This window comes from Melanerpes formicivorus, unplaced genomic scaffold, assembly GCF_026170545.1.
Source record: "Melanerpes formicivorus ecotype bairdi unplaced genomic scaffold, bMelFor1.0.p_v2 SCAF_21, whole genome shotgun sequence".
In the NCBI taxonomy this organism is placed as follows: domain Eukaryota; kingdom Metazoa; phylum Chordata; class Aves; order Piciformes; family Picidae; genus Melanerpes; species Melanerpes formicivorus.
In genome coordinates this window covers 10,266,423-10,289,481 of record NW_027142373.1, presented here as the reverse complement: position 1 = coordinate 10,289,481, position 23,059 = coordinate 10,266,423, and the positions used below count along the sequence as shown (strand labels likewise).

General features: G+C 52.6%; 2 protein-coding genes across 6 annotated transcripts in view; both read left to right on the top strand.

Moving 5' to 3' along the window:
• The window catches only part of SAP30BP (SAP30 binding protein), a 37,220-nt gene extending 31,157 nt beyond the window's left edge, over positions 1-6,063 (top strand). The window contains exons 5-10 of one of the 2 annotated variants that reach the window (XM_068151526.1): positions 799-890; positions 1,338-1,398; positions 1,883-1,934; positions 2,383-2,441; positions 4,084-4,168; positions 4,799-6,063. In XM_068151526.1, the coding sequence (XP_068007627.1) occupies positions 799-890; positions 1,338-1,398; positions 1,883-1,934; positions 2,383-2,441; positions 4,084-4,168; positions 4,799-4,980 (531 nt within the window). In that variant the 3' untranslated portion in view covers positions 4,981-6,063. The remainder of the gene's footprint in view (positions 1-798; positions 891-1,337; positions 1,399-1,882; positions 1,935-2,382; positions 2,442-4,083; positions 4,169-4,798) is intronic. The other variant, XM_068151525.1, reaches the window with a different exon arrangement.
• A 6,460-nt stretch (positions 6,064-12,523) lies between these two features.
• Positions 12,524-23,059, top strand: part of ITGB4 (integrin subunit beta 4) — a 31,909-nt gene continuing 21,373 nt past the window's right edge. For 2 of the 4 annotated variants that reach the window (XM_068151518.1, XM_068151517.1), the window contains exons 1-11: positions 12,526-13,104; positions 17,727-17,818; positions 18,107-18,189; positions 18,906-19,007; positions 19,465-19,669; positions 20,177-20,273; positions 20,685-20,856; positions 21,499-21,762; positions 22,159-22,248; positions 22,417-22,539; positions 22,663-22,830. In XM_068151518.1, coding sequence (XP_068007619.1) covers positions 13,100-13,104; positions 17,727-17,818; positions 18,107-18,189; positions 18,906-19,007; positions 19,465-19,669; positions 20,177-20,273; positions 20,685-20,856; positions 21,499-21,762; positions 22,159-22,248; positions 22,417-22,539; positions 22,663-22,830 — 1,401 coding nt within the window. In that variant the 5' untranslated portion in view covers positions 12,526-13,099. Of the gene's footprint in view, positions 13,105-17,715; positions 17,819-18,106; positions 18,190-18,905; positions 19,008-19,464; positions 19,670-20,176; positions 20,274-20,684; positions 20,857-21,498; positions 21,763-22,158; positions 22,249-22,416; positions 22,540-22,662; positions 22,831-23,059 lie in introns of those variants that run through there. The other 2 variants (XM_068151516.1, XM_068151515.1) reach the window with 2 other exon arrangements.

Here is a 23,059-nt window from a genome sequence, read left to right as displayed (position 1 = left end):
GAAGTGTCTGTTCTAATCAGCCTGCCTGGCCTGGGGGAGGTGGAATCCTTGCTCCATGCAGGGAGGTCACTGGCAGAGGTGGAATCCAGCAGGAGCAGGGAGGTCATTCTGCCCCTCTACACTGCACTGGTTAGGTTGCACCTCGAGTACTGTGTCCAGTTCTGGGCCCCTCAATTTAGGAAGGAGGTTGAGTTGCTGGAATGAGTCCAGAGAAGGGCAACAAAGTTGGTGAGGGGTTTGGAACACAGCCCTGTGAGGAGAGGCTGAGGGAGCTGGGATTGCTTAGCCTGGAGAGGAGGAGACTCAGGGGTGACCTTATTCCTCTCTACAACTACCTGAAAGGAGGTTGTAGACAGGCAGATGATGGTCTCTTCTCCCAGGCAGCCAGTACCAGAACAAGAGGACACAGTCTTAGGCTGTGCCAGGAGAGGTTTAGGTTGGATGTTAGGAAGAAGTTCTATACAGAGAGAGTGATTGCCCATTGGAATGGGCTTTCTGGGGAGGTGGTGGAGTCGCTGTCATTGGAGGTGTTCAGGAGGAGACTTGATGGGGTGCTTGGTGCCATGGGTTAGTTGTTTGGGTGGGTTGGACGTGATGATCTTGAAGGTCTCTTCCAACCTGGTTTGGTTTGGTTTGGAATCCTTGCTCCATGCAGGGAGGTCACTGGGGGAGGTGGAATCCTTGCTCCATGCAAGGTCAGTGTTTCAGCTGGCGTGCTTCCACATGCCACCTTTGCTAGTCAGCTGGTGTGCTCCTTCTTTTTTGTACTGGCTCACCCTGTAAATCCTTCTCCCTCAGGATAAAATTCAAAAGCTGTATGAGAGGAAAATTAAAGAGGGCATGGACATGAACTACATCATTCAGAGGAAAAAGGAGTTCCGCAACCCCAGGTGAGTCACCGCCTTTATCTGTGTCACCAAAGCACCACAGAGCCTATTCCAAGAATTTTCTTCTCTGGAATTGTAGCATGAACAGAATCCTGGGCAAAAGGTTACAAAAATAAGACATCATTTGAGGGTGAAGCAGTAAAGCTTCTCTTTGTGCTCTGGGAGGCAGCAGCTGGGGGCGGTGCGTCGGTTAGATTTTAGATGTATGAGCTTTGGGCGAAGTGGGTTTGGTGTGTCTGTTCTGGGAGCTGGGAGATTGATTTGGAGGAAGCAGGGAATCAGGTGGTTATTGACATGCCACATGCATCATAGCAAGTGTAGCTTCCCAGGTCCTGATTTTGCTCTTACAGCTTGAAGAGGTGACAGCCTCTTTGTACTAACAATCTGAACTGCATCCTGTTTCCTTCTGGCTCCCTGGCTCTGTTCTGAGCTCTTGTCTTTCCTTTGCAGCATTTATGAAAAGCTGATCCAGTTTTGTTCCATTGATGAGCTTGGCACAAACTATCCAAAGGTGAGGTGCAATACTTTTGACTGGTAGGGGAGTTGGTAAAAGATAATACAGGGCTGTGAGGTCTTGCCTCAGGCTTTCTCAAGCCTGCTTGTGTAGAGGTCCTTTAAAGGAGCTTAAATCTGATCCTCTGCATTGAAGTGAACATTTTGATGTGGTTCTGAGCCTCTGTACCTCCAGCTTGGCTACAGTGACTCTGAACAAAAGCTGCTGTACTCTGTAGATAAATAGGAAACCCCTTGGCAGGGACAGCAGCTGAGCAGCAGAAAAATGCATCTTAACCCAGAATCCTTTTGGCTTCAAAGCTGTTCCTTCATTCACAACAGAAGGTGATCCTGTAAAAGAAGGCCTGATGTGGTCTTTGTGGAGCTGGGATGCAGGAGGAAATCATTGATGAATGACATACATAAACCATTTTTGAACTGCATTTTTGTTCACAAGTGGAAATAGCCCTAATCTGACTGTGGGTTTTTTTCCTTTCCTTTAGGACATGTTTGATCCTCATGGCTGGTCAGAGGATTCATATTATGAGGCATTAGGTAATTCCAGGAAGTCTGTTCTTTTTTCTTTTCTCTTTTCTTTTTTCCTTAGCTCTTTGTGTTTTGTAGTTAATTAACTGTACTGGAGTCCTGACTTCCTTTATAAATGAGAAGTCATCACATGCTGCTCTTTCAGTGCTTCATTCTGGTTGGATGTGCCTGAATGTTATTGATGCTTCATCAGTCTGGAAAGCCTTGTCCTTTAAATTGGTTCTTCAAGGTTTTCATCTCTTAAGCCATTAGCTGTGTGCAGCAATGCTTGGATTAAAAAGCAGTAGCTAGTTTCAGTAGCTAGTTTCATGGCAGATGAATCTTGTGTACACAACTTGAAGGCTCTGATTACTGATGATGGGAAAGGAGTGAGATGAAACTATGGGTTTGTGCTGCTCCTAGAGCTTCTTGTAACTTCTGAGGGGGGTTTTGTTTTGTTTTATTTCGTTTCTCTCAGCCAAAGCCCAGAAGATTGAAATGGACAAGTTGGAGAAGGCCAAGAAGGAACGCACAAAGGTAGCTATTCAAAACCAAAAGAGATGGAGATCCAGGGGGTTGGTTTGCTTCCCTGCTGAATTCCACTTTGTTGCTTTGCTGTTCGTGTGCTCTGTGCTAATGCTGCTTGGTATTCCCTGATTCTGTCCTTTCTTCTTGTGTGCCATTTCCCAGGCTGCACAGATCAAGTTGTTTGCCCTTCCTGTAAGGTCCCTTTCTCTAGGCTGTTTATTCCACTGAATTTCCTGCTGTGTTGTCAGCATATTGAAAGCAGAGCTCTTAAACTGGCATTCAGTAAGCCAGATACAGGGAAGATAAGACATAAAGAACAACTCTCTTTCTTATCTATGACATTTCACCTGGTGGCATAGCCTAGTTCTAGCTTCATTTCCTCATCCTATCTCATTGTGAGCCTATCAGCATTCTCTTCTCCCGGATATTGCCTTCTTGCATCTAATTTCCAGAACTGTTGGGCCTGTTACAGCTTTAACTGGGCTTGTTACAAAATATGCATTCTTCTGTACCCCTCAAGGAGCACAGACAGGCCCTGGGAGATTTTATTCTTGCCTCCCAGCAGTGCTGCCTTTCAGCTACTGGCTGGCATCAGAATCATAGAATGACAGAATGGCTTAGGTTGGAAGGGACCTTAGATGTCATCTCCTCCAACCTCCCTGCCTCAAACAGGGACACTTCTCAACTCAGCTATGCTAAGGCCTCATCCAACCTGGCCAGGGAGGAGGCATCCACAACCTCCCTGGGCAGCCTATTCCAGGGTCTCACCATCCCTGTACTGAAGAACTTCTTCCTAAGATCCAGTCTAACCCTACTCTCCCCCAGCTTAAAACCATCCCCTCTTGTCCTATTGCTAGACACCCTCATGAAAAGTCCCTCTGCAGCCTTCCTGTAGGATCCCTTCAGGTATTGGAAAGCAGCTATAAGGTCCCCCCAGAGCCTTCTCTAGGCTGAACAACCCCAGGTCTCTCAGCCTATCCTCACAGCAGAGGTGCTTCAGCCTCATTGGCAAAGCCCAGAAAACCATCTGATGTTAGAGATTGCATCTAACCTTGCAGGAGGTTCCTTGTTCAGTGTGTGGAGGTGGTGTGGGGTTTTTTTCCTTGCAGCACATGCTGTGTCTTGCTGCTTGTTTTGGGTTTTGCACAGTAACAAAGGCATCTGATTGTGTCCTTGCCCAGATCTGCAGTTTGAAAAGAGGAGGCTGTGTGCTGTTGTAGCTCTTGTTGCTAGGTTTCCTGCCACCATGCAGTTGCAGAAAATCATGCAGGCAGGGGCTTGTCCTGCAGGTTTCTTGAAGGAAAAAGAGCAGAGACTTTTGACTGTGTAAATGCATTCTTTGATGGTCAGGATCTGGCCTTTCTGAGCTGTATCAAATCCCTGTGCTTGTCTCAGTTACAAACAGACTTTTATTGCATCTGACTTAGGAGCTGGGTTGCAGGAATCCTCAGCAATCCTCATGACTTCAGTATGCTTTGGCCTCAGGTCTACATCTTTCTTCCTGCATCACAGCCAGCTCAGAGGCTAATGTCTGACATGACACTAAAGCTGTTCTTAAAAACATGAGAGGTGGGTTCAGACAAAGGCTTTGTGCACTTAACATGTCATTTTTATCTCCTCCCCTCTCCCCTGTGTGTCTCCCCCTTCCCAGATTGAATTTGTGACCGGCACTAAAAAGGGCACAACGACAAGTGCCTCTTCTACAACCACCACGACATCCAGCACCACAGTGGGAGGTAAGAATCAGTTGTGATTGTGCCTCTTGAGCTGCAGTAAGGCTGGGATTAGGGCTTCAGGGGAACCCTGAAGGTTCCTCACTTGAAGGTTCCTTCCAGGAGCTGATGGATTAGCTTTCCTTCAGTCCCTGTATCCCATGGCTATCCTTCTGCAATGAAAGCTTGGGAGAGAGGATGGACAGAGAAGAGGTTTATTAGCAGGTCAAGAAACCTGCTGATGTTTATGGTTGCAAAGGGTCCTTGGACTGATTTATCTGGAGAGATTTGGAAAGACTGAAAATTTCTCTTCTGTGTTCCCAAGTGAGAGGAAGGGAGAGAAAACACTGCAGGCTGATGAGTGTCCTGTGCCTGTACCTGAGCAACTGAGCTAAGTGTGCTCTGTTGAAATGCAATGTGCTTTGGGGCAAGGAGTGAACCTGTCTCCTATTTGGCTGGAGTTCAGGTGCAGAGTTTTCCTTCGACTCTTGAGGCATGAAGTTGTCTTCTCCTCAGCAGCGCGTGCCGAAATTACTGCGAGGGAAAGCTGTCTAGTCAAGCAGTGGCACATTAAGAGCTGACAAGACAGGGTGTTAGGAGGGGATTGGTGACATCATGCTAATCCATGTCTGCTTGACCTAATCAAACCCACAGATGCCCAGAAGAGGAAGAGCAAGTGGGACTCTGCCATCCCTGTAACGACGATAGCTCAGCCCACCATCCTCACCACTACTGCCACGCTGCCAGGCGTCGTCACAGTGACCACCAGTGCAAGTGGATCCAAGACCACTGTCATATCAGCTGTTGGCACCATAGTCAAAAAGGCAAAGCAGTGACTGCTGTGCTGGGCCTGGAGCTTTGGACTTGCTGGATGATGGAAGCCATTGTTCTCGGAAGGGAGGGGTAGCTTTCGCCTTTGGTAAAAGATGACACAACGCTTTGAAACAGACCACAGGTCCCTTGGGAAAGAGTGGGCCAGGAGCAGGCATGCCAGCTGTGTGCCCACAGGAATGGACCTCTGCTGAAAAGGCCTCTGCTTTTTGCTGTGGGAAGAACCACTCGTGTGTGTGTGTGGAGCTGGAGGGAGGTGGGATCTGGAGTCAGCTTCTCCAAGTTAGCTTCTTAAATGACTGCAGTAGGGTCTTACTGTGCCTGCAAGTCTGGTTTGGGAGGGAGGGAGTGAAAAGGCAAGCAGTGCAGGAATACCAGTATTAGCCTTGTGTATTGCAGGGCTGCTGTGGTATGTGCCTCCCTCACATGCTACCTAAGTTCTGAGGGAGTTAAAGCAGAGGCAGTTGGTCAGTGTCCACCTTCAGGTGTGTAGCAGAGACTTAAAGCAATCTACATCTGTAAGTGTCGACTCTGTGTTACAGTGCTGACATCTGTACCCTTGTGTGTGTGTGTCTGAGTAGCTCTTAGTGACCACATGTTAACCAGCTGGCCTCTTGAAGGAACTGCTGAAACAGGCCTGGCAGCATCTTGCAGGGATGGAGCTTTCTGTTCAGAAGCCACCAGCTGCAGAGGTTTGCAAAGAGCTGCGTGGCAAAGCTCTGCCAGGGAGTGAGGTTGGATGGCAGAGAAGCTGAGGCCAAGTGTCTGCTCTTCATTGTGACATTGTCCATCTGTGTACTAGGCCGTGCTGGGATGTGCACACCTGGCAGTTCCTGCTTGCTCCACTGTTGTGAAAAAGTATTTTCAGTTGAAAAATTTTATTGTATAAATCTTACCTGGGTAGTGGGGGGTGGGGGGGAAGAAAAGGAAATTATTATAAACATGGAAAAGCCTTTTGGAAAAAAAAAAGCCCAAAGCCTGGGGTCAGTGGTGTGCCTGCATTCCTCAGCCTGGGGAGGGAGAAGCAGTTCATTTGGTGTGCTCTGGCTTGCAGACACTGGTAGGTGAATAGGAAGCAGTTCAGTGGTGTCTGCATTTCATAGCATCAGTCAGGGTTGGAAGGGACCACAAGGATCATCTAGTTCCAACCCCCCTGCCATGGGCAGGGACACCCCACACTAGATCAGCCTGGCCAGAGCCTCAGCCAGCCTGGGCTTAAACACCTCCAGGGACGGGGCCTCAACCACCTCCCTGGACAACCCATTCCAGGGCTTCACCACTCTCATGGGGAAGAACTTCCTCCTCACCTCCAGCCTCAATCTCCCCACCTCCAGCTTCATTCCATTCCCCCTAGTCCTATCACTACCTGAGATCCTGAGCAGTCCCTCCCCAGCCTTCCTGTAGGCCCCCTTCAGATACTGGAAGGCCACAATGAGGTCACCTGGGAGCCTTCTCTTCTCCAGACTGAACAGCCCCAACTCCTTCAGTCTGTCCTCATAGGAGAGATGCTCCAGCCCTCTGATCATCCTTGTGGCCCTTCTCTGGACACCTTCCAGCACCTCCAGATCCCTCTTGTAATAGGGGCTCCAGAACTGGAGGCAGTACTCCAGGTGGGGTCTCACCAGAGCTGAGTAGAGGGGGAGGATCACCTCCCTTGACCTGCTGGCCACACCTCTCCTGATGCAGCCCAGGATCTGATTGGCTTTGCAGGCTGCAAGTGCACACTGAGAGCTCCTGTTGAGCTTCTCGTCCACCAGCACCCCCAAGTCTCTCTCCTCTGGGCTGCTCTCCAGCCTGGGGAGGGAGAAGCAGTTCAGTTGTTGTGCTCTTGCTTGCAGACACTGTTAGGTGAGTAGGAAACAATTCCATCAGAGTGAGGACAGCACAAAGCTGTTCTCCCATTATGCATTTTTTTCCTTTTCTTTAAATCTTAGACACTGGGGGAGGGAAAATGGGGGAGGGAAAATTTCAACTGATTTTTGTGGGAGGTACTTTTGTTGTGTTGTGGAGGCTGTTCTGAGCTAGGAGGTGATGCAGCTGTTCTTAATGCTGCTTCTAACCTATTCCTGCATCTTAAACTCTGCAAAAGTTACCTTCTAGCACTAGCTCCTGGGTCTTTCAAAAATACCTTCCCCTGTGGAGGCCAGTCTCCCAACAAGGGGCTCAGCAGCCATGAACTGCTTCCTTGTTTTGAGGAAGCTGGGGTGAAACAACTTGGATGGTGCCATTTGTGCAGAGCAAGAGGCCTGATGAGCCAGAGCTGGGCTTGAGGCATCTGGAGCAGGTTTCAAACTCCTGCAGTGTCAAGCTCCTGGGCTGTGCTGCTCTGGCATCTGGCTCCTGAGCACCCATGGCTGAGTGTTTGCTAACTGTGGTGGCTCTCGCAGCTTGAACATGCAGGATTTCAGAGAATCATTCAGGTCAGAAAAGAGCCAAAGAGCTGCAACTGCAACCTGCTTCTCAGCTGTGCTAAGGTAAAGCTGCAACTTACACAGCTAAAAGGTGCTTGCTGCTGCACTAGTGCCTGCTCAGGCTTACTCCTAGAAGCTGTAGATAGTCTTGCATCTCCTCCTAAGGGGAGACTAACTGGTCCCAGGTGACTAAAACTGGTCCTGTTTTCATTATTCCTTAGTCAGAGCATCACAGACTCATGCTCCTAGACAGCCAAGGGGCTTCTCTCTGCTTGCTGCCTTTTAAAGCATGGGTGTCTCCTCACTTGAGTAGGTCTGTCCCAGCTGCAGCTCCAACTGTGAGAGCTTCAGCTCTGCCATGCCAGGCTGCTCAGCAGAAGGAGGAGAGCTGCTGTAATGAAGTCATCGCTGGCAGGGTTGGTTCTGCTCTCACACTCCCTTCTGAAGTCTCTTCTCCCACCTCCATGCCCTCAGGTGTTGATTTTCTTCCCCATTTGCTTGTTGTGATTTAGAGATCTGTCCCTCTTTGATGCTGCTGTGGGAAGAGATTTTTGTGTGTTCAGGACTTGCTTTTATTTTATGCCTTGCTGGGTGCTGCTTAACCAAAAGAGCAGGTGGGGAGGGGCAGCCCTTGCCAGCCCCACCTCAAACCGTAAAATGGGAGCACCTGAAGCAATGTTTTAGTTGGAGTGCTGCTGGGTTTATGAGACTTCTTTACTGAGACTCAAAAATGCAATCAAATGAAGGGAATCTTCCTTGCCAAGGCTTTGGGCCATGCCAAGGCTTAGCTGATGACAGCAGCAGGGAGGTGATTGCTTCAGCCGGCGTCTGGCCAGCCGACACCTGTGTGAGCTCCTCTCCAGCTCTTCATCACAGCAGCAGGAGTTGTCGTTTCTGTGAAGCCACTCTGATGGTCTTTGCAACGTGCCCAGAAGGTTATCAAAGGGTATGGGCAGATCAGCCCTGGTAAATGTTGTGAACCCAGCACAGCCCAGAGGTGTTGCCTCCAGAGAGAGGCTCCAAGACTGCCTGGTGTTAAATAAATCACTGTTGAGGTACAAAACCCATGAAGGGGCAGAGGTTCCACAGAAGTCTCCTGTTCCTTGTGGGGAGCATTGACAGCAGCATGCTGCAGAGCAGTTTGTCATCTCTGAGCCTTGCTGTGTGCTGCTGTTCCTCTGACTGTTTATGTTCCACTTCCTTCCTTTTGTTGGAAGCGAGAACCACGGACACCAATGACTTCCAATAGTTAGCCTTTGTTTATTTAAGACCTGGCTTTGGCTGGGGCTGGCCTCCTGCTGCTGGTTGCCAGTAAACAGCAAAGCACCAGGATTTCACAAGACAAGGTTTTGCCTTTCCAGGTAGAAGGCGTCTGTCTGTCTGTCTCTCTGTCCTCTACCAAGTTTGTACGAACCAGCAGCAGGAAGAAAACAAACTTGGCTTGGAGCAGTGCTAAGATGTGAAGTTACCAGGATTTTAACCTCTCTTTTCTTGGAGTAGCCTCTTGTAGTGCTTGGAGAATGTGGCAAGAGGTGGCAGTCCCACTGTCTCTTCTATTCCATGCCGTTGAATGCCTGGTGTGGGGCCAGCCACCAGAGACAGGGAGCAGAGAGGAGCGTGGGCTGGCTTGCTAAATCTTTCTAGTGCAGCATCAGTGGGCTGAAAGCCCTTTGGCAGGTGGGTAAGACCTCAGAAGATCTTGTTTTCCCTAGAAGGATGTTAGGATTGTCACAGGCTGGAGTTTTATCTTGGGTCCTTTACTAGCATTTTCCTCTTGTCTTGTTTGCCTCTTGCTGCCCATCCGTCACAGAATGTCAGAGATTGGAAGGGACCTCCAGAGACCATCCAGTCCAACGCCCTGCCAAAAGCAGGATCACCTAGGGTAGTCCACACAGGAATGTATCCAGGTGGGTTTTGAAAGTCTCCAGAGAAGGAAACTCCACAACCTCTCTGGGCAGCCTGCTCCAGTGCTCCTGGAGGCAAACGGGCATCAGTGATATGCAGCAAAGAGATTTTCCTTTAGGAATGTGTCCATGAGAAGGAAGATCCATTGGGGGGAAAAAAAAAGCAGGCCTGTGTAATTAGTGCTGTCTTAGGGGAAAGGCTGAGGAAGAGAATGGGGGAGGGTTTCATCTTGCACTCTTTAATTACCTGGGTAATTATATGGAGCATAATTCAGTGCACATGAATAACACATTATTAAGCATTCCTGACATTTGCTCCAGATAGCAGGACAGTGACAGTGCAGCCAGGGCATGGAGAAGTTCGTTTTCTTTTAGCAGTGTCTGTGTTGTTAGGAATTCTGGAAGGGAATGAATGTGCTCCAGCAGCAGGAGCTTGGCTGTAACCACTCAACAGAGACCTAGAAAAAGCCCCAGAGACATCTCCAGGCACGCCACAGGGGCAGGACAGAGAGGAGGAAAGTTCTGTACAAAGTGATGTGGCATTATAAAGAAGAAAACAATGAACCCTAAACCCACTTGTAATTAACAGTAGTTGGCACTTGGGCTGGTGGGTCTCAGCAGAGAGCACAATAATTTGGTATGAGCTGTACCATGAGTTGTCCTCACTTCTAGGGCAAACACTTCCAGGCCACATTGCCAGAGAGCATCACTGATAGGAAAATGTGAGGCCCACCACCTATGTGGCTGAGAGCTTTGGAGGAGCCACCTGCAGCAAATTCTGTTGGTCCTTCCTCTCTGAAGTTAAAAGAGCACATTTGTGAGCAAAAGCCTGAGCCAGCAGGCCAGAGGTGCAAGGTGTTGAACCAAGGCAAAAACCTGAGTTCAGCAGGCCTTCCTCCCTGGTGGAAGTATCTTGGAGAAGAGTCCCTGAAAGGCAACCCATAGAGCTGAAGTAAACTCCCATTTAATTCTTATGACCATTTGCAGAGGATTTCTGATCCCTCTCTGGTGTCTTAAGTCTGGTGATGGAGTTGTCCTGACTGGGAAAGTGCCTTCTATCAGCCTTGCCAACGTTTACTTAAGTGCAGCCCAATTACTAGTCTGGGGGAGAACTCTCGCTGCGTGTGCACAGAGATGGTAAGGGCTGGGGCCATGTCTCAAAGAAAGGTGCAAACTACTTCGCTGGCAGCAGCTACAGCGAGGAACTGGGCTCCTTCTCACAGCTGGAGATGCTCCTGCCTTGCTGCTCCAGGATGTTGGGATGAAGGGGAAGGGTGTGAGGTGATCAGGCGGCCCTGGGGCTGTCAGTGTCTGTAAATGAGGCTAGAGAAACAACAGAAACATTCTCCATCTCGGGTGGAGAAAGGATAACCTCCACGAACCAAGGACACCAAATAGCATGGCAGAAGCTGGCTGCTCCCAGGATTTTCTGGTTGGTTCCAGGGTTACTGTTGGGGAACCATCACTAAAAAAGAAGGGGGGGTGAGGGGAGGAGGTGCTTGGTAATGTATTCCTTGCCTGTAGCCTAAATTGTCTTTTTTAACTCTGGTGCCTGGCAGTATTGCTCACTCCAACTGCAGCACTGGGAGGAAGGCTGGAGCTGGCTGGTGGATCACAGAATCACAGAATTGTCAGGGTTGGAAGGGACCTCAAGGATCATCCAGTTCCACCCCCCTGCCATGGGCAGGGACACCTCATACTAGACCAGGTTGCTCACAGCCACATCCAGCCTGGCTTAAATAACGTCCAGGGATGAGGCTTCTACCACCTCCCTGGGCAAGCTGTTTCAGTGTCTCAGCACCCTCATGGTGGAGAACTTCTTCCTAACATCTAACCTAAATCACCCCTCCTCTAGCTTGGATCCAAACCAAGAAGAGCAGGCACATCTTTGAGGACCAGCACATGCTTTGCTCTCTTCTTGGGAACTGAAGCACAGCTTTCCTCTGGCTGCAACATTCTATACCACCTGCTGCCTCGGTGGCCCCCTGAGGCAGAGCAGGACCTTGAAGGTCTTCAACCTTTCAACAGTAACAAGCTGCTCTTCACTGCTGTAGCTTGAGCATCAAAGCTTTGTGTCCCAGCCCTCGTGGCACAGTAACAATCTGCCTTGGTTTGAAAACCCCAACAGCACAACCCCTTGATTTTCAGAGGTGGTGTTTCAATAGAGGAAATGGCCTCTGCTAAAGGACCAGGCTGATGCTGAGGTTGCCAAGTCAAGTGGAAACCAGGAAATAGCAAACTCCAGCTCCCTGGGCCATCCCAGGCTGCACCCCTGCCTGCTTCCCTTCCGCTGCAGCTTTAATGGCACGGGCACATCCTCCTCTTCCCTGGGCTTAATCCATTTACCCAAGCTTCCTATTTCTTGGAGTGAGGGCAGTCCTGCTCCTCACTTCCACTGGAATCAATGCTTGGGCACCATCATCAAGAAGTTGTTCGGCAGCCCCCACGATGCTCTGCTCGTAATGAAGAGGCCAAAATTGCTCTGCTCATGTTTTGACCCTCCAAGGCAGGCAGGAAATAAGTGACTTTTTCCATCTGGCTGTTGTTGCTCTTTTTGCTGAAGCTGAGGGGCTGCAGTTCTCGTGAGGATTTACTGGGGAGCTAAGACGCAGCTTCTGCCGTCACGTCTGCTCTGGTACGTGTGCCCTGCAACCAGGTCTGACCTGTGACAGACCCCAGACTCTGAAGCAAAAGGGTGCTGCAGCACAAAAAAATAACCTCACCTGAACTGCAAACCCACTTCTGCTGTTCCTTTGGCTGGGGAAGGGGTTTTGGAGCCAGACTAGCAGAATGGTGGGGGTGCTGCTCCTTCCACCCTCAGACTCCTCAGGGAGTGTGAGGAGCAGATGGGGGTGGGTGCTACAGTGGGTTGCATTGCCCCATGAGCTGGATCTGTTGCTTATGAGCAGTAGGCTGTGGTGCTCATGCCTGGGATCAAGCAAGATGTGGATCCATCCTCTGTGAGCCAGGCACTCAGGCTGTGCTCAGCAGCAGGGTGGTTGCTGTTGCAGAAGGAACTTACCTGACAGGAGAGAGGAGCTCCAGTCGTGTTGGTAGGAAATTTGAAGGAGAAACCCCTGCTGAAGAGGGGCTGGGGAGTGCCCTCCACTCTGCCCCGAGCAGGTGGGAGAAGCCAAGCAGTTCCCTCCATGGCAGGCACCTTCCCACCGCCCGCTCAGCCCTTTACCTGTGGGATGGTGCTTGTGTGGAGGGAGGGTCCGGGCGAGCTGTGCCTGCCCGTCCAGGTGTGCGAGGGAGGAATGCCAAGCCCTGAGTCATGGGCACCCCCTCCTCCCTCCCCAGCTGGGATAAAGCTCGTCCTCACCTGGGATCCCATCTCATTTATCGCAGCTCCCACCTTTCCCCCCCCCACCCCCTCCCACCCCCTGCCGGGAGCAGCTCCGGGGAGCCAGAACAAAGTCGATTTTTGACTGGAGGGTGCAGAAATCAGGGTGGGGGTTGTGTGGGATCGCGGGCAGCCTGCCCTCCCCGGACTGCGAGCTGACGTTTAACCGGAAAGAGAAAAGGGACAGAAAAGAGAGAGAGAGAAGGGATCAGGGAGAAAGAGTTAAAAAAGGGGGGAAAAAATAAGGAGGAAAAAAAAAAAAAAAAAGAACACCAGAGGGGAAAAAAAAACTACAGAAAGAGAGAAAGGAAAGGGCAAAGCTGGAAGCCGAGCGGCGGCAGCGAAGCGGTGCGGTGCGTTCCGTTCCGCTCCCCCTCTGCCTTCGGAAGAATTTCTTGGCTCGCCGTGTGGGTGCCTGTTATTTGGGCAGAGGATTTGGACACTGAGTCAGAACCCAGCGCTAATGAGGTTTGTGGCATTAATTCATCTGTGCTCTTTAGCGTCCAGCTTGCTTTAATTCCGCCGCCTTGATTAACCGGGGGGGGCGAAGGAAGGCACGCAGGGCTCCTTGCACCAGCAGGTAGGCACGGCGTGGAGCGAGGGGCTCAGCTCCCTGGCTGCCTGCTCCTCTTTGTCCCCTCTGGTTTTGGCTGTTGGGTTCTGTCTTATGCCTCTTCACCCACGGGGAAGAGCAACGAGTCTTTGCAGGGCGGCACGGGGCTGGCTTTTGTCTCTGGTGGTATTTGGGTGAGGAGATCTGGAGGCGAGGGGTGCCCAGTGCCGTGAGGCAGTGCAGAGCCCTTCAGGGAACACCTGTTGCAGGTTCCAAAGGTTGTTCTCTCTGTCCACCTTGCTTCCAAGGGGAAAAGTCTGTTTTGCCTGGAGTTGGCGCCCAGGGAAAGCTCCCAGTGGTGAAACTATGCAAGGTTGGTCAGGCTGTGCGTGGCTCCGACCTGCTGAAGCCACAGGGGTGGTTTTGCCATGGGTGGGTGCCTGCACTGCCTGCAAGGGGCGACTAGGGGGACAGGGTCTCCCTGGAGGAGGAAAGACTGGAGGTTCAGGATGAGTTTTGCTGAACTGCAGATGTTTGGAGCATTTGCAAGTTGGTGGAGCTGAACTGGATGGGAAATAGGTGGAAGGATGGGTGTGAGGGAGCTGACATGTGTGGGTTAGGTGAGGGAAGAGGAGGATGAGGAGCATCCGTGGAGGGGAGGGAGAGGAAAGTTGTCTTGTGGGGCCAAAGGAGCAGAGAACATGCCAGCAGCAGCACATGTGCAGGTGCAGAAGTAGAAGGCAGGAGGGTCCTGGGGCAATTTTCAGGCATCCCCACAGGCAGGGTCCAGCCTCCCTCTTGGGAATGCCCCCTGCCTGCGCCTGGGGGGTGGAGGGAGGGGACAGTACCTCAGCCATGGTGCTTTTGCTGGTGGAGTGGTGTCAGCCACTGCCCAGCTCCTTGAAACTCCATGGAGGGTCCAGGTTGGGTCCTGCTGTGTTTTGTCCTTCGTTGGAGGATGCTAAGGGCTATGTCTGGGGTCTGGAGCTTTGCCTGGGAGCCAAGGTCTCCCCTGTGCTGGAAACAACAAACGGTGACACTTCCATGGAGCCTCCCAACTGCAGAGGCACATGTGGGGAAGGAGGGGAAACAAATGGAGAGGACAAAATCAAAGACCAGTATGATTTTGTGTTTGGATAATGCTCTGATTTCTGAGGGTCAAGTTTTGATGGGTTTCTGGGGGTCTGGCTTGATAATTTCCAAGTTAGAAGCATGGTCCCTAAAAGTTCCGTGTTGTTGCATGTGCTGGGGAGGGAGTAATCCTGTGAGGGAGAGAGAGCAAGTGTGGCACCGATCCATGTGCCCATAGCCCTGCCCTGGGAGGAGAATGGAGCCTGCACGAGCTGCTGGGGCTGGCACTGCCCTGCCCAGGGTGAGTAGCAGGACCAGGGTCCCTGGGGAGGGCACCTGGCTGCCTTTCTGCTTTGCCTCCATCGCTCTCAGTTCTTGCTTGGGCCCCCCAGCCCCGTGCTGGGGCTGGTCACAGTGATCATCACCACCTGTCTGCCCCAGCATGCTGCAAGTGCTGTGGTGCTCAGCACACACCAGCAAGCAGACGCTCCTCTAGACGCCTCTCCTCTACCAGGGCATCAGTGTCCTGCTCCTTGGTGCATGGTCCCAGTGCAGCCCTCAGCAGAACCAGGGGGCTGCAGCCTCAAAAGGATGATGCCCACTGCAGAAGGACTAGAGGCTGTGCTAAAATACCTCCCCTCACTTTCCTGTGTTCCCAGCCTGCCATCTGGGACCAGGCTTCCACCACGGGCTTGTGGTTCATCATAGCCTGTTCTTTGATTCTTTTCCCAAGCAATGCCTGGCTTTTGCCTCCTCCTTTCCATCACTGAGCTGTTGGAGTTGGGGTTGGGAGGGGACAGGGTGCCAAAACTCTGCTGCTTCAGCCTGTCCCTTGTCTTGTTGCTCCAGTGAGTTCCTTGCAGCATCCCCTGTTAACTGGGGAGATGTGCTACCCAGCCCAGGCTCCTCCAAGCTTCGGGGGTCCCAGGGTCTTTCTGAAGCAGATTTGGTGCAACCAAAGCCTGGAGGAGAGGGAGGAGAGCAGGAGTGGTGGTCTGGGGTGGGGTGGGATGTTTGTGTGCAGCCAGGAGCTGCTGTGCTTCATTCCCTGACTTTGCACAACTGAACAGCCTTTGGCTGTTGCTGTCATCGAGAAACCCCCACCAAAGCCTGCAGCTTTTCCCAAGTGAAAGTGGTGTCCTCCCTTGCAGAGCACCCTTCTGAAGTCGAGGGATGGCTGCTTGCATATTTTGGCACAAATGTTGTGGGCTACATTCCTGCAGCCAGCAGCACCAATGCTCTGTGGCACCACTGCCCTGCCTGCTGGCAGCTGCCAGCTAAATCCTTGGGGCTGGCAGCTCACAGGGCGAACAGGACATTAATATCAAGCTGAGTTTTATGGCCTTTTATCTCGGCACTTGAGAAGTCGAGACAGAGGTTTGTGTGCCCAAGGCCTAGGGCGTGTCCCTCCATCCCTCGGTGACTCTTTTGTGGGTGGTGATTAAAGGCGGATGGGTTAGGGCTGTGCTTTGGAGCTGCCTTGGAGCATTGGGGGGGAGGAGGGGTTGAGCCGAGGGAGCTGCTGCCCCTCCTGGCTTTTGCCGAGACGGGAGATGGCACTTGCTGAGTGCTCGGGGGATGTTTTCGCTGAGACAGGCTCAAAGGGCTTCCCCACCCTTTCACTTCACCTCCCCACATCTGTGTAGTGCCAGTCACCGTGGCTGGCATGGCTTGCTGGGGCAGAGAGAGAGGGCAAAAGGGCTTTTCCTGGCTTCAAACCCAACCATCTCAGGGGTTAGGGACACAGTGTTTGCCAGCAGGTGCTGGTGTGAAGACTGCTGCTGAAGGTCACAGCCATGTCCAGGGACAGCTCAGGATACTGCAGACTCGGACCCAGCACTGGGGCTTGGCCACAGGACCCTCCCCCCCAAGCCAAATCTGTGAAGAGCCTGAGCTGGGATGATTGGTGTTGCTTGGACCTGTGCTAGGAGGGTTGTGAGAGGAAAACACAGGGACTTCTTTGGTCAGCTGGTGGCTTTCATGCATCAGAAACCCAGCTATTGGCTACCAGGTCCTGACAAACAGCAAAGCCTCCTTGGGTGTCCCTGCAGAGATGCTGCCCTGAGGTTTCCATATTTCTTGTTTCAGCTGTGGGCAATTAATGACTCTGTGTCAGACCCCTCTGAGCACAGCTGACAAGACCAAGGAGATACCAACATCCTGTTCTGAACACATGACAAGTGACCAGCACGGAGAACAAAGAGGGGGGATGCCTCCTGGGGTTGATGCTGTAGTGGTTCAAGCTGGAGGTGCTGCAATGATCTCTACCAGGGCTCATTCCAGTGGCTGAGGCAGGATGCAGTGTGATCCAGTGCTGCTGATACTGGAGTAGGGAATGTCCTGGGAAACCCTAGGCCGTTAGTACCTGTCACCAAGTCTGTGTGCTGGATGTCCTCTGGGAACTCAGGCACCTCCACTGCACACAGCAGCTATTTCCATTTCCCTTTGCTTTTTAAAGTGGTTTTCACATTTTCCTCCTTATTTTAGAGTCAGGGCTTACACAGCCAGAACCTGTGAGGCAACCTGTTTGCATCTTACCTTCTACACTTGCACCTTGCAGAAAGCAGATGGTCTGAAATTGTCTTTCCACCAAATCTTTGGCCTCATGTGCCCCACTGGGTGCCAGGCAGGGCCACCCCCTGGCATGGCAGCCACAGTGCTCAAGTTCCAGCTTTGCCTCTTTTGTTTTCCATGTCCAAATGCTGCCTTCTGGATGGCACTGAGTGTTCTCAGTCACATGTGGGTGCAGGGAGAATGGGCTGTTCAGGATTTGGCCTCTGGACCCACGCTAAGGGTCCTGTTGCCCTGGATAGGATAGAGGGGAGCTGCCAGGCTCTCAACACCAGGGATTCATTCAACAGCTCCAGAGCTCCAAGTCTGGCATTTCCCAAGGGCTCACCCTCTGTTTATTGTTGGTTTGACCATCCTGGAAACTCTTTGTGTGATAGGAAATAGCTGAAGGGAGGGGTCCATTTGGCTCTTGGGGAGAGATGCAGGAGCTTTGTTTTCCTCCTCTCTTTTCCTTAACCCACCAGGAAAAGCAAGGGCTTGATGTGGCTGGAGCTCACACATGTGGGTGGTGCTGAGCTCAGATGGGAGCAGATCAGGCTGCAGGCACCGACCCTGACCCTGCTGCCCCGGGGGACCCCAACTCCAGGCAGGGCACATGGGTGGTGCTTTGGCATGGCAGCTGCCCTGCCCCAGTGTTGATTGGGACTTTGAGCCTTTCATGCACACCGAAGCAGAGGATGAACCACTCTTGGGTTTGCTTTTGTGCCCTACCCTGCTAAGATCAGAGGTTGCTACCAGACTCAGCTGCTCCTGGGCAGACAGGGCTGTCCCTGCCCATCCACGCTCCTGGGGCTGGGCAGGGGCTCTGCAGGGGCTCTTCAGGAGCTGCTCTGATTGTTTCTGAGACTGTTTGCATCCCTTGGCTCTACACAACATAGTGATCCATGAATTTCAGGAGGAAGAGGATGGGTGTTCTACCACAGGCGTGTGCTGGGCTGCTCCTCCTGTCCCTGCTCTGTGGCACTGGCCTCTGCCAAGGAAGTAAAAGTAAGTGCAGCTGTAGTAGGTCCAACCCCTTGGTGCTGCCCTGTGGGGACTGCACACCCCCCTCCTGAGCTCCAGCAATGCAGCTAAGACCTGCTGTGAGCTGCTTCTCCTGTCCTCATTCTCCGCAGCATGTGGGCCTCCTGTCTTGCTACCCCACTGCTGGTTTGTAGCCAGCTTCCACTGACTACCCAGGCAAAACCTCCACTGACTGCCCAAGGAATGGGCCCAGTCCTTCTCATGCCCTCCCATGGCTTTTTCCATTCCTGACGCCCTGATCTCTCCTGGTAGGTAACCGCTGCGTGCTGTCCCGGGCCAAGAGCTGCACCGAGTGCATCCGAGTGGACAAGGACTGCTCCTTCTGCACTGATGAGGTGAGACCTTGCAGAGAAGCCCGGGGCTCCACTTCCCACCCTACTCACAGAGGCATCCCACCAGCCCTGGGTGAAAGCTGGGAGTGACCCAGGGGCTGTGACAGCTTCTGGCTCCAGCTTCTCTCTGCAAAGGGCTGGGCTGGATGGGAAACGCTGAAGTGTGAATTTTCTTGGGTGTGGACAAAAGGGGAGGAAGGGGAGCCTGGGCCAAACTTGCAGGAATCATAGAATTGTTTATGGTGGAAGGGACCTTACAGACCATCAAACCCAACTGTGAACCCAGCACTTCCAAAGTTCACCACTGAACCATATCCCTCAGCACCACATCTACACAGCTTATCAATTCCTCCAGGGACGGTGGTTCCACCACTGCCCTGAGCAGCCTGTCCCAGGGCTTGACAACCCTTTTGGGGAAGAAATGGTTCCTCATGTCCAACACAAACCTTCCCTGGCACAAAACAAGGGCTTATCAGAAAACGATAGTGAAAGTGTGTGTGAGGAAGAGTCTTGTCCCAGGCAACACAGTGCCTCACTGGTGGTCGCATTTCCCTGCTGCCAGGGGATGTTGGCTCCTCAGTGTGACATTCACCCCCATCCTTCTGCCCTGCTCCTGCTCCCAGTGACTCAGCTAAGGTCTCAGCAAGGGACCCTTTCCCTCTGGCACAGAGGACTTGCTACTTTCTGGGGTGGTGATGGTGTTCTTGCCCCCTTGGCAGAGCTTTGAGGAGCCTCGCTGTGACTTGCGGGAGAACCTGCTGCGGTCCGGCTGCGGGGAGGCCAGCATCGTGTACACCAGGGGCGAGATGAGGGCCCAGCAGGTGGGTGCTGAGGGGACAGCCCTTTTGCTTGGCTGCTTCTCATTCCCAGTGTCCCTCATGTCCTTCATCCACCTCTAGAATTTGCAGCAGGAAGAACGCCAAGTCCAGACCTCTGTTTATGTAGGGTCTCCTCAAAACCAGTGCTCTGCCTTTGCTGGCTGATGAACCTCTTGGCAGGCAGCCCTGCTCACTTAGGGCTGGGGTGGCTTTTCAGGCAAAACCAGATGGAAGCAAAATGCCAAGGTCTGGAGGAGGTGCCCAGCTGGGTAGGCATGGACGTGGGGGAGGCTGCTTTGGTGCCTCGCTGTACGCAAGGGAAGGGAGTGTGACCATCCCTGCCTTTCCGCTTCCCATGTCTCCCCTTGCTCCTCGCCTCCTCCTCGTTGCGTGTGCGCAGGAGATGGAGCCCGTCCCAGGAGATGAGGTCCATCCCCTTTACATCACTCTTTCCTCACAGAATTTCAGCATCAACACCTCCCTGCAGAGGACCCAGGTGTCCCCCCAGAGCATGTTCATGCGGCTTCGAGCTGGGGAGGAGATGAGCTTCAACATGGACGTCTTCCAGCCTTTGGAGAGCCCTGTGGATCTCTATATCCTCATGGACTTCTCCTACTCTATGTCCGATGATCTGGACAACCTCAAAAGCATGGGCCAAAAACTAGGTGAGCCCAGAGCTGGGAGAAGAGGGGAGCCAGCTCCTGTGCTGCTGAAGGCAGGCAGCTCACTCCTGCCCGTGGCAGAGAGAAAGGGATGTAATTGGCAAAGGGCTGAAGGCATCTGTGCCAATTAGAGTTTCTTCTGATTGCTGCTTTGGAGGGGGATGTCTCTCCTAGCCGTGCAGGGATCATCATATCTGCTCTTTCAGACCAGTACTGGGGCTGATGACCTGCAGAGCTATCTGTGTGGTGGCTTTGAACCTATAGATGAAGTGTGTGCTACTGCAGAGGCTCCAGGCTTGGAAAGGAGCTACTAAAGGGAGTATAGGTTTCTACCCCAATAAAGACAAGACCCAAGCCCAAAGAACTTAAAAGCTGACAGTTTGGGAGTGTTATCTAAGACCTGATCAGCAGAAAAGATGCCCAGGAAGGGACTTGTTTCCCTGGAGCAGCAACCTCACAGACATCTCTTTATTCACTTGTTCATTCCTCCCTCCCTTCCTCTCCTCCCAGCGGAGTTCCTGCAAGATCTGACCTCCAATTATACCATTGGATTTGGCAAGTTTGTGGACAAAGTCTCATCCCCTCAGACAGACATGAGACCTGAGAAGTGAGTGAGGCCAGTGGGTCCCTGGGATGGGAGCAGAGAAGAGGGCAGGCACCTTCTGTTTCTTCATGGCTTTCTTGGTCTTCACCATCTGTGCTGCAAGAACCTCTCTTCATCCCTCTCCTTCACTGCTTCCCCTGGGCTCCCAACCCTGTGCTCAGGGCTTGCTGTAGCACCATGCAGCACCATGCAGCACCATGCTTCCTCAACTTTCAATGACAAATTTCATGTCTTGTCGTTTTTCTCTACCTCTGCCTTTATCCTTTCTGCCTCCCAGTGCCAACACCTTGAAAACTCAACTTCATCTCTTTGCTGCAGGGACTCCCCAGCTCTTCTCACACTTCCTCTCCTTGCAGCCAGGCATCCCTTTGCCCCTGCCACCCACAGCACCCTTTCTCTCCCCTTCTCTCCCAGGCTACGTGAGCCCTGGAACAACGCCGACTCCCCCTTCTCCTTCAAGAACGTCATCCGCCTGACCAGCAACATCAACCACTTCAGCCAGGAGCTGAGGAAGGAGCGCATCTCTGGCAACCTGGATGCCCCTGAGGGTGGCTTTGATGCCATCCTGCAGACAGCTGTTTGCAAGGTGACAGTGGCCAGGGCTCTGGTTTTTAATGAGCGGACCTTCTACTGGGTGGTCAGCAAAAGAACATCGTGCTGGGCAGCTGGGACAGCCAGGGAACCGGGGGACACCTTCAGCCTTGGTCAGTTCTTCCCTTCCCAGCAGCACACTCCTAGTGCCAAGTTGTTTGGCATTCCCAGGTTTTCCTAGCTCTTGGACCATCTGTATCTGTATCTTGCTGTTTGATCCCCAGCACAAGAGCTGTTTGCTGGGCACCCAGTGTGTGCTCTTTGCTCTGTTCCACTTTGTGCCCATGGTGGTGAAACTCTGCTCCCTGGAGAGCAGCCACTTGGGCTGAGGGCTGAGCACAGCTCCATACACGTCCCAAAGAGTGTGGGCTGACCCCCTGTACACACATGTGTGTCTGGCACCAAGCTGCTGGCAGGTATCCAAGGTGGTGGGGGCATGGATGGAGGAGCTGGAAACCTGCTGGCTTGGATAACCAGGGCCACGTGGCTGGTCGTGTTAGTGGCCAAGCAGAGGTGGTGACTTGCCCCTTGGGTTTCCCAACTCCTGACAGTGCTGGCCTGCCAATGCCTGCAAGTGCTGTGAAGTGGTTTGGGGGGCACAAAGCTAAATGTTCCTTCTGCCCCTCCCTGGCTGCAGGATAAGATTGGCTGGAGGAAGGACAGCACTCACCTGCTCGTGTTCTCCACCGAGTCTGCCTTCCATTATGAAGCTGATGGTACCAACGTCCTGGCAGGGATCCTGGCAAGAAATGATGAGCAGTGTCACCTGGACAACCGTGGTACCTACGTGTATGACACCAAGCAGGACTACCCTTCAGTGCCCACCCTGGTGCGCCTGTTGGGCCAACACAACATCATCCCCATCTTTGCTGTCACCAACCACTCCTACAGCTACTATGAGGTGAGGAGACCGCAGCGGCGGTGCCATGTGGGCTTAACCTTCCTCCAGGATCATTGCTCCTCTGCCTGCAGCTCGGCTGTGAGGAGAAATTCTTCTCTCATCTCTCCCAAAATGCTAAGCCAACAGCTTCATACTTCAGGAAGGTGCCACAGGGTGCTGGGGGGCTGCTCTGCGTCATAGGGGTCTCAGGGTGTATTATGGGTGCCAGAATCTGGGCTCCCAGAGATCGTCTCCCGTTGAGGTCTGTTTTGTGTAAAGCAGTGGGGACAGAGAGCTGGAGAGTAATTTAGGTTGGAAGGGACTTTTTCAGGGCTTCAGTCCAAGCCCTGCTCAAAGCAGAGTCCATTTCAGTGCTAGAGGAGGTTTCTCAAGGCTTTGGCTCCTGTCTCTTTGCAGAAGCTGCACAAGTATTTCCCCATCTCTGAGATCGGGGTGCTCCAGGAGGACTCTTCCAACATCGTGGAGCTGCTCCGCGCAGCCTTTGAGGTAACAGCTCCCTGGGGCTTTGGTGTTGCTCCAGGGCAGGCAGAGGGTGGGCACCCCCTGCTCAGGACAGCAGGCAGCAGGTAGGGTGTGGCCCCTCGGGGGCAGGCCATGGGCTTGTCCCAAGCCTGCTGCTGAAAACCAACACTCTGGTTGTCTTCCGCTACCCAGCGCATCCGCTCCAAGATGGACATCCGAGCTGACTTTGTCCCCAAAGCCTTGAAGACAGAGTTCACCTCCTCGATGTACGAAAGGACAGAATCTGGCTCCTTCCACATCACGCGTGGGCAAGTGGTGAGTTCCTGGATGACCCCAAAGGGAAAGCCTGTGTCCCTCCTTTCTACACCCAGGGCCAGTCTGGCCCAGCGGTGGTCCAGCAGAGCTGGCTCACCCCTGTGGCTTGTCCTTTCCTCCCAGGGCAAGTACAAGGTGCAGATGAAGGCTCTTGAGTACGTTGGTGGGCAGCATGTCTGCAGCCTCCCGGAGAAGGACCGCCAGGGAGTTATCCATGTGAAACCCACGTCCCTGAGTGACAGCCTCAAAGTCACGGCCTCTGTCATCTGTGACGTGTGTCCCTGTGAACAGGTATGGGCTGCAGAGATAGGTCCTACTCCTGGCCAGCCTGGGGGGGAATGTGCAGGTCCCACTAAGCCCCTCACTGTTGCTTTAAGTGGAGCCTCATCCTGGCCAAGGAGATGATCATCACTACCTCTGTCAAGCTGGGCACATTGTCCTATGGCAGAGCTTGGTCTTGTAGGCTACACTTTGCCTCTAGAACTGTTTTCTGATTCCTGAAGTGGTCTGTAGGACAGCT